At 32.7% G+C, this 10,644-nt stretch overlaps 1 protein-coding gene and 1 long non-coding RNA gene across 4 annotated transcripts in view; one reads left to right on the forward strand and one right to left on the reverse strand.

The window, feature by feature from the left end:
• Positions 1–2,609, reverse strand: part of LOC106879958 (uncharacterized) — a 12,028-nt gene extending 9,419 nt beyond the window's left edge. Inside the window, exon 1 of the long non-coding RNA XR_001410685.2 lies at positions 1,574–2,609. This is a non-coding gene — a long non-coding RNA (uncharacterized LOC106879958). The remainder of the gene's footprint in view (positions 1–1,573) is intronic.
• Positions 1–7,506, forward strand: part of LOC106879957 (succinate-semialdehyde dehydrogenase, mitochondrial) — a 62,243-nt gene extending 54,737 nt beyond the window's left edge. For all 3 annotated transcript variants that reach the window (XM_052966515.1, XM_052966516.1, XM_014929717.2), the window contains one exon: positions 5,546–7,506. In XM_052966515.1, the coding sequence (XP_052822475.1) occupies positions 5,546–5,751 (206 nt within the window). In that variant the 3' untranslated portion in view covers positions 5,752–7,506. The remainder of the gene's footprint in view (positions 1–5,545) is intronic.
• Positions 7,507–10,644: the final 3,138 nt, after the last annotated feature.

Consider the following 10,644-nt stretch of genomic DNA (forward strand, 5'->3'; position numbering starts at 1 on the left):
GGCCGGGGGCTTTCCCGGTCTTCATACTCTTAATTGCTTTATCTACCCTGGTACTATCAACTCGGATAGCTGGTCCCTCTATTGGGTCGACATACGGCAGGCTCTCTTTCTCCCATTCATTCTCTTTATTATATATATAAAATTTTATAACAGAAATAATAATAGGAATGAAAGCCAAACTGTCATGAAACACAATAATAGCAACAACAGCAATAATAATAATAATAATGATGATAATAATAATAATAATAATAATAATAATAATAATAATAATAATAATAATAATAATAACAATATAGCATATGGCAAACTTAAGATAAAATGAAAGAAATAAACATCTCTTGTATAAATAACAAAAATTTCTATAAAAATAGGCCTAATAATAATACTGAATACTTTATTATCTCGTTTGGTAAACAAATTAGCCCAAATTTTCCGAAATTATTTCATTCAGCGATAAATAATCATTTTCATAAAGTTTGCAAGTATTATAAAATCTCCAGCTTGCACTTGGTAAGAATTGCTTTTTCAAATAGAGAGAACATGGCAGAGATAATAGCAATGCAAAATACGAAAAGATTGAATTATTTCTATGATAAGCAGGTTAACTATAACATAAATATATTACCTAATAGTAATGAAACAAGAGGAGTTAACAAATAAAGATAAAAAGGAAAGCGAACCAAGGGAAATAACTTTTGTAAACACCATCCAAGCATATGAACAGGGAAACAAAAATGCTAAAAAGAGCAGCATAGTAAGAGCAAATATCCAAAATTAAAATACTAACCTAAGACATAGAAACAGTGAAATCAGTAATAATAATAATAATAATAATAGAGACGTTAATAATAACCCAAATAATATATTGGAAAGTGATACTAAAATTGTATGTAAATTAGAAGATAAAAGGGGCAGAAAAAACAAAAGAAATAATCAGGGAAGAAGATAAAAAATTGTGATTGCGCAATAAATAGATTATGTTTCTTTGACTTTAACTGCAAAACAAAAGAAGCAGTATACAGGTGCAGGGTAATCTGAGAAGATCAGGTATATCATGGCATTGGTGCTTGCAAAACATATATAAAAAGAATTGCCAACTACAATAACTCATTTACAGACAGCAAAAAGAGAAATAACACTAGTTTAAGTAAACTAATTTGGTCCTTAAAAGTTAATAAAGTATATAAAATTACCTGGGAAATAATTAGTAGAGCCAAAACATACAGTAGAGGAAGCAAATGATGTGAATTGTGTGAGTGGAAGAAATTTACCAAATTCTTACACCAAAATTCAAATTACTCAGCCATAGAAGTGAGAGTGCCATACATTGTATTCACTAAGCTAAACATACATTTCATAAATTTGAATAATTGCATAATATATAATATTAAAATTAGATTTGAAATCAAGTAGACAATAGCAAGTTGAGAAGGTAATTAAATTAAACTCCTAAATAGATTAATCTTTTTCTAGGGATTACAGAACAATTTGAGAATGAAATTAACGATATCCTTAAATTTTAATAAATGTAATTTAATTATAGAATTAGCAAATTAAATAATAGACTTACAGCTCATTACTAACAATATCAACACTCTCAGAGTGGTTGGCATTAGGAAGGGCATCCAGTTGCCAAATCAGATTGGAGCCTGGTGTAGCCATCTGGTTTCACCAGTCCTCAGTCAAATCGTCCAACCCATGCTAGCATGGAAAGCAGACGTTAAACGACAATGATGATGATGATGATCAACAATAATAATAAGAACAGTTGTGGTAGCAATACTAGGGAGAGGGAGAATAATAATAGTAAATAACATACTTAAGGTAACCTGATACTAAGTGTTAATACTATTACTCACCATTTGAGGATGGTCTATATCTGCAGAATACTAAAATTCCCTGGACAGCTAGTTATTCTGTTTTTAACCAGTAGATTTGAAAAGATCACAATCTAGGCTATTTTTTGAACAATGTCAACACCACATGCATTTCAGCTGGACTTGTATTTAATTTAGATTCTATCTAAAAAAATGCAGTTAATTCCATCCTGAAGAAGTGGCAACTAACTATAAATGCTCATAAAGATGCAGATTTTGCAGTGTGCATTACTTTATTACTGCAGAAACATGTGTAGATGCAGAAACGAAAAGAAGTAATTAACTGCTGAATAAAACTGCATATAAATCTCTATTCTCCTTCATTATATGTATAACCGTTCCTTTATGGGGTTAACATATCCTCTAAATAAATATATAAAGAATCCACTTTTCATCGCAAGTCACAATCCAGTCGAGAAACGGGTCATTCTTGTTGCATAAAAGAAGGGAAGACGACACTTCAAAACAGCGTTTTTTGGTTGTCATTCAATTCGTGTGGCACCCATTTCTCAAGTATTTTTGTTTTTCCAATCTCTTTCAAGTGGTTGGAAATTGCCGTATACGTTACATCTAATTCAAAAGCAAGCTCTCGCAGTTGTGCATGGATTGGCTTCTACTCAGGCTCATAGCTGATTGTTGTCAACATCTGATGGCCGACCACTAAGCTTATCATCTTCAAGACTCTCGTCACCACTATGAAATTTCTTGAACCACCATTGTGCTGTACGTTCATTAGTGGTTCCTAGGCCAAACGAGCTATTTCAGCAGCTTTTCGGCCTAGCTTGAATTGGAATAAAAAAATTGTGTGAGTTTGCTTTTTGTCCATGTTGTATTCAACGTTCCGGAAAAAATGACCTAATTATTCAAAAAGAAAAAGAGTAACACAATTAGATAGAGTGAAAAACGGGCTTTAAAATGATATATAAAGTCAAAGTAATTTAACAAAAATTAATTTGAAAATACATCATTTAAAACCAAAATTAAAAATTCTGCAAGAACTTTCTTGACAACCTAATAGATAGATAGATGGATGGTTAAATATACAGATAGACGGACAGATAGAAGGATAGATAGATATATGGAGAGAAAGACAGATAGACAGGCAGAGAGAGAGAGAGAGAGAGAGAGAGAGATGGATAGATAGATAGGATAGATGGATAGATAAATAGATACATAAACAAACACATAGAAGGATAGATAAATGGTGAAATAGAGAGAGAGATAGATGGCTAGATAGATAGATAGATAGTTAGGTAGATAGATAGATACATGGATGGTATCTACTGGTGGTGTGTGATCTGTGTATAGCTTTGTTGCTGGTTCTGGTTCAAGTATAACTTAACATGTGTGAGCACTTTCGGATCTGTAATCCTTCATCAGACCTTCCATGGTGGTTACTACTGGCATTGGTAAAAGGCTCCAGAGGTAGTAAATGAATTTCCAGCCATCAAGCTAATTCCATTACCCTGTTGTCTCTCTGTACTAAATACAGAAGCAGCTTGTCTAATGTTTTTTTTATTTAAACAGCCTACACAAAGCAACTTTTATAAACTAGTTACTACAACAAAATTCAAGAGTGCATTTTGCACCAAAAGCCAATATGAAAGTTTCTCTCATGGTATCTACTGCAGTATATAGTTTGTTCTAACATCCATGTTTAAGTGGGGATAAATATTACCTCTCAGTATTAATACTGCCTCCATTGCTAATATATATTTCACTAATCTATATTTGTGGGAATAGTTTAAGGAATGTTTCCTTTAAGGTTAATATTCAATCACTGAAACACTTCTACTTTGTAGGGTTGAATCTGATCCTTGGCTTGGAGACTCCAATATCTCTAGTCTTCATGTTTTTCAGTCTTATTCACCTCACCATAATCAAACCCCGTTGAGAAAATTCTTTCTGTTCTTAGCAGAGTTTAACACTCAAGAGAAAAAATAATGGGTTCATGAAAGTACTTTAGTGGATACTAAAAATGCAAACTCATGGAAAAGCAGTTTGATGAAATTTCTAAATATCAAAAGCTATCTCACTATTTTACAATGTCAAGTTTGTCAACATCTACAGATGAAACAATTCAACCGAGAACCAATAAAACCAGTGATAACATACAAACTATGGGAGCTCCTAGTACATTCAGTCCACATGCAGATGATGCTTATAGCGATGAACATGAAAGTATTACAGAACAAGAAGAGAGAGAACAGAAATATGACCCCCAAGCAAATTCAGTTATTTCAGAGATTACAATGACCTCACAAACTAGTTCATACAGAGTTGTTTAATGCAAGAAGTCATAAATACCATGGATAAATTCCTTGATTAACAACAGCAAAAATGATATAGATAGAACAGAAAAAAAACATTACATTAAATAAAGACTTAGGGGATTTTAATGTGCTAGTTGTATGTGATTCATGTCTTGCATCTACACTGGAGATTACAAAGAAAGAAAAGAGAGCCTGCCCAGCAGACAAGAACCTTGGTTTGGAGGCTGACATGCTTGCTTCAGAAGTTTCTTTCTGAGCCTTCTAAAGGATGCAGAGGCATCCCTGAGACAATTTTGAATAATTTCCTCATCCAACATGCAATCACTAGAAATGATGTTGCCTTGAATGTGGCTAGTTGTTGCTGTTGTATTGAGAAAGAGGAGAGGAGGAAAGATGGTGTAGTTTTCTGGATATTATCTGTCAACCCCATTCTTCCAAAAGTTTTATTGCTACTTATTTTCCCATCGAATATTGTCTATGTACAATTTAGATATCTCACCTCAGACCTTGAAAACTTCCTCTATTTTGTTTCTTTAAACTAGGCATAGGCAACATTTATAAGAAAGGTGAGCTGCATGAGACATGGCTCATCATCAAGCAGGTTGCACTATTAAAAACCTGAAAGTAATTTTTTGTCAGATAGCCTTGTGGGTCAGAGCTTGCCCATGACTGCTTTAAACTGTACAAAAACACTGTCGATGAATTTTCCTTTCATGAACAACTCATAACTAAATTTTTTGCAAACTTTTCAAATGCTGGACATCATGATTTCTTATCTCTAATGGCAACAATCCATGTATAGCATTGTTAAAGTTGCATTTCTAAGCTTCTAAAGTCAGAAAATATTTCAGCCTTGCTTAATTGTTGGCCTACATATAATACAGGTGTGACTCATATTAATATACCAATCATATATCTGGATGGTGCTGTTGTTATTCACAGAAGTACCCTTGACAACATTTCATTCAACAGTACACTGCAACTCATACTACAATGGCTTCAATTCCTTTCAAATAGCTGGCTGCATCACCTATACAAGTCTATCCAATACATCTGCCTCTACCTATGCTTCATATCTTTACTTTGTCTCTTCCCTGAACACTGATAGGCAACTTTGTCTAATCCTTTTTACCAAGAATTCATGCCTTCTGAAATAAGCTCCCTGCTCATGTTTTTTCATTGGCATCAAACACCAGAAGTTCATGCAGAACACTTATTATGTTAACCTCATTTAAGGAGGAAGGCTTGTAAAGGTCATTGGATTTTCCTTTTTCTCCTTTGGCTGTATAAAATAGAAATATTTCTCCTCTAAATTATGTTTTATAAATGTATATGTGAATGAATATCAAGTGTGAAATAATTTTTTTCAACATAGTATTTTTCTGTTTTCAGGGTACTTCTATTCAACAGACATTTCTCAAATTTGGCGTGTTGCTGAAAAGCTAGAGACTGGGATTGTTGGTGTCAATGAAAGTTTGTTATCTGCTGCTGAATGTCCATTTGGAGGAGTTAAGGAATCAGGTATTGGACGAGAAGGGGGGAAATTTGGTGTTGATGAGTTTTTAGAAATAAAATATGTGTGTATGGGAGGGCTTTAAATGAAAATATTTATAATATAAAAAATGTCCAAAATAGATTTACAAGTGAAATATTTTTATTTTTATCCATTGAATAGGGATCGGATAGCTCTTGATTGATTCTGATTTACAGGAATTGTTGGAGTAAGTGGATGTGAAACCTGATGCCCATTCTAACATTAACCATTCAACAAAATTGGGCATAATACATATTTTCTTAGCTAAACTGAATTTCATAGAATAATGTTCATTGCTAGCAATCTATACAATTATATATTCTGAAATGAAACACAGATGATTTTTGAATCTTGAAATACATATAATTTATAATTAATATCCTTTTTATTTATTCTGTGTATATGAGAAAATAAATGTACTGACTAAATGATACAGGAAATTTCTGTGATGATTTAACTTTCTATAAAAAATTGGACTTGCATTTTCTACATTGATGTTTATCATTTTACTTGATAATGTTAAAGATGCTAATATATTATAAATATAGATATATTGAGAAAATATGGCTTTTTTTTTTATTTGAAATATATTCTCTATAACACTGATCTGATTTGGGTGCAAGGCTTATATTTGTTTTAAGTTTATATTTCATTAGCTCCCGAGAAATAAAAGGCAAAGTTGGCCCTAGTAGGATTTTAACTTGGACATTTTAGAAATAAAAGTTCAACTACTTTAATTTATTTAGTTTCCTGTCTGTTGATTCAATTATAGCAACTATTTTAAGTGTTTTTGTAATATTAGCAAGTTACAAACAAGTCAATGGAGCATTATACTTTGCTCTTTTCCAATTTGTTAAGGTTGCTAAAAACAAACAAAAAAACCATCCAATTTTAGCACATCATCAAGTGATTACACTTAATGACAAATTTTCATTCCACAAATTTAAAACAGACTTATTGAATCAAAACTTTTCACTTCCAAAATACATTTAAATATATTGCTTTTTATAAATTACAAGCAGACAGTTTAGATTCTTTGTCATAGGATGACAAGAGGATTAGGTATAGTTGATATCAGTTTAGTAAAAATTAATAACCTTGTTTTGTAAAGTTTAAATGTTTGCATTCCAAGTAGAATACATACAGCTTACACATAAGTCATGAGTTGTTTATCAACAGTAGAGGAATTATGCAATTCTTTTCTAGAAAATGAACAACATGTGTGTTTTAATGTTGATAATTGAATACCATTTGTGAATATGTTCAAAGTGAAGATTGTTGGTTGTGAATCAGAGTAACAGATCTCTCACTATCTCTTTATGAAATATGTAAATACATATCTACATCTTAGCTCTAAGTGCGCTGGTAAATGATAGGCTAAAGACTGAATACCCAGTTGAGTCTAGCATCAACCATAACAATGTTTCTGAATTTTTTTCTTCATAGTAATCAATATGGTGTATTGATTTTATTTACTGTATTTTTCAAATGAACATATATTGTTGATTCAGTTACATCTACTAACCTAAATGTTTCTGTAATTTTATTAACTATTGTTTTACTGAGACATTAAAACCTGTCCAATTGTTTGATGGGATAGAAGCACTAATCTGTTGTTATATTTTCTATTTTGCTACTTATGAAACTTTTTCAGGGTAGATTTATATTTTATTTGACTGGTAAATATCTTTTTCTTTTGTTATATGTCTAGCAATAAAACCATAGTGACAAAACTTTGTATTTCAATGATAATTATTTTTAAAGACATTAATGTTATTTTTTTCTTTGATTAAAACTATTCTGATGGAAAAACTCAAAAGCTGTTTGTTAATTTGCATTATTACTACAATTAGTGGTAAGCCATCTGACTACAGAAAATCTAATTAAAGGAAATACCAAACTTCCAAATTTATCAAGAAAATTATTACAAATCAAATCAAATTCTAATTTTAAGGGATGCATTAATATTGGCCATATATGACAACTTTTTACAACTTGTAAAAGAAAAATCAAAAGAACAAAAACAAATGAAAACTTTTAATTGTTTACTTAATTAATAACTGTTGGATTGTCAAATGTTAAGCTATTAAGTTTTTCTGTTGTAAAACAAAATATCTTTGTTACTTAGTTATTCATGCCAAAAGATAGATAATATTACATTATTGATATTTTTCTCTTTATATTCTGAGCTCAATTCCTGCTGAGATTGACTTGACCTTTTATTGCTCTGATGATAAAAACGATCAAGTTAAGTACTGGGGTTAAATTCATTATTTACATTCATTCCTCCAAAATGTTAAACTGTGTAATAATGTTAAAAATTGTTATATGTGTCAAATTATCATGAATCAAGTACAATAAAATCAGGAATCATAGGAAATTGGTGGTTGTCTGCATTGGGAAAATTTAATCCTTAAAAATTCATTGAAGGAAAATTTCAATGAGTTGATTACTCAACAATTCAGACACTTGTCTTTCTTTAGAGAGACTATTGTGGCTTTATCAGTTTAGTTACATAAATGCAGACGAGAAGCTGAAAGAAGCGGTGGAGTGATATGGAGAGAAAGATTTGGGGAGAGAGGAGGGAAAAGACAGTGTTAATACTTTTTCAGATCAGTATAGTGAGAAGAGTGAAGGTGCAATGGTCTAGTGGTTAGGGTAGCAGACTTGTAGTCGGAGGATCGCGGTTTCGATTTCCAGACCGGGCGTTGTGACTGTTTATTGAGCGAAAACACCTAAAGCTCCACAAGGCTCCGGCAGGGGATGGTGGCGAACCCTGCTGTACTCTTTCACCACAACTTTCTCTCACTCTTACTTCCTGTTTCTGTTGTGCCTGTAATTCAAAGGGCCAGCCTTGTCACACTGTGTCACGCTGAATATCCCCGAGAACTACGTTAAGGGTATACGTGTCTGTGGAGTGCTCAGCCATTTGCATGTTAATTTCACGAGCAGGCTGTTCCGTTGATCGGATCAACTGGAACCCTCGATGTTGTAAGCGACGGAGTGCCAACAACATAGTGAGAAGACAATGTCGCAGAATATAGTGTAATAAAGTAATATCTGAAATCTGAAGGAACTGGTTGTGCTCTATGATCAAGTTATAGCTATTAAGACACATAGAAACAAAATAACACATAACTTTAAATTGTGACTGCCTGTGAAACAGATAAGTGCAGTTGTGTGTGTGAAAACTGAAAACTGAAAACTGGAGCCATGAAAACTAACTGAAAACTGGAGCCATGAATTAGTAAATTGTTAAAAACAAATCAATAAGGTTTAACACATTTTAAAACTTGAAATTAACCTGCAAAAATAACCTTTAGTTAATTAACATTTGTTTTTGGATGTATTCTTTGTAGTAACAGCAAGTTGTGATAAACAATAATCAGCCAACATAAAAGAGCTCCTCTTTCCTTGGTACCAAGTTTCTATATTCAGAATGTCCTGGTGAAACCTCTTGCCATGCTCATCATTGAGAGCCCCAACATTTGCAGAGAAAGAGCCCAAGAGAGAGTTCAAGAAGCAAATTTTTAGGCTCATATTGCATCCCAAGGCCTTGTATGATGTCTGTAGCTCTTTCATAATGCCAGAATAGTTCTCTGCTCTGTGATTCCCCCAAAACTCTTTGCAAAATTCCTTAAATGACAGCTATGCAGCTTTTACAACATCATTGAGCTCTTCGTCAAACTTTTGGTCTCTCATCAGCTCCCTAATCTGTGGACTAACAAAAATACCTTTCTTGATTTTTACATCACTTACTCATGGAAATTTAGTTTTCAAATTGTTGTGTGGACACGCCCAGTCGATAAGTAGGCTAGTCCAATACGTATAAATAGCTAGACGAAAAGCGTAGAGGAGAGCAGAAGAGCGGGAGAGCAAGACGGAGCCGTCAGTAGTTTATGTTGAATTGTTGCCATTGTAAATTGAATTGTTTGAATTGTTGCCATTGTTGAATTGCTAATTGTTGCTTTGTTTCCCCTTGTGGGAAAATGGAGAAGGAACAGGAGGTAGGCTCAGGTTATGCAGCCACAACGGGCAAAGGAGTAGTCACTACGTTTGTGTAACAGATATTTTGGTTGGATTATATAGTCATTGGTGTTACATTACATTCTATATTCTGTAACTGTCACAATATACTTTTCTAGGCCTGAAAGTTTTGTGGGGAGGGTACCAGTTGATTAGATCGACCTCAGTACACAACTGGTACTTAATTTATTGACCCCAAAAAGACGAAAGGCAAAGTCGACCTCGGTAGAATTTGAATTCAGAACATAAAGACAGACTGTCATAATATACAAACATTTCTCATGGCACTAGTACACTATTTACAGATGCTTACATTTTTTATATTTTTCGTGAATTTTTCACAGGTCCAGCTAGTTATTATTATTATTATTATTATTATTATTATTATTATTATTTTTTAATTTTTTATTAATATTATTTTTATTATTATTATTATTAAGTCAATATGAAGAGCACGATGTCATTGCAATAAATATTTTATTGGTTTGAATGATATTTTGACAGTCTGGTTATTTATGAGTAAGTGACAATGAGCTGGAAAACATAATAATAATAATAATAATAGTGATGATAATAATAATAAATGCTCTGATGCAGTACCAGGCAGTGGCTCTCATGGTTTCTGATGTTAACAGATTGGAAGTGTTATCAGGTACATTGTTTTGTCTTGGTACAAAAGATGGGCTGCAGCAAATATTCTACTCAATACTACAGATTTGCTTGTCAGTTGTTTGACCTTAACTAGTTGAGCATGTCCCTTAGTAGCCGACGATATGTACATCTCTGATCACGAGCAGAAGTAGTACGGGAACATCATAGTCATGTGTTGAAAGAAATTCTTTGAGGTTTGAATAGTTCACATCTGGAAACATGGGTCTTTCGTTCAACATCCTTAACCCTTATTCAGAGTATAACCTCCACCTCACGCATT

The sequence above is a fragment of the Octopus bimaculoides genome, chromosome 3 (assembly GCF_001194135.2).
Source record: "Octopus bimaculoides isolate UCB-OBI-ISO-001 chromosome 3, ASM119413v2, whole genome shotgun sequence".
NCBI classification, from domain to species: domain Eukaryota; kingdom Metazoa; phylum Mollusca; class Cephalopoda; order Octopoda; family Octopodidae; genus Octopus; species Octopus bimaculoides.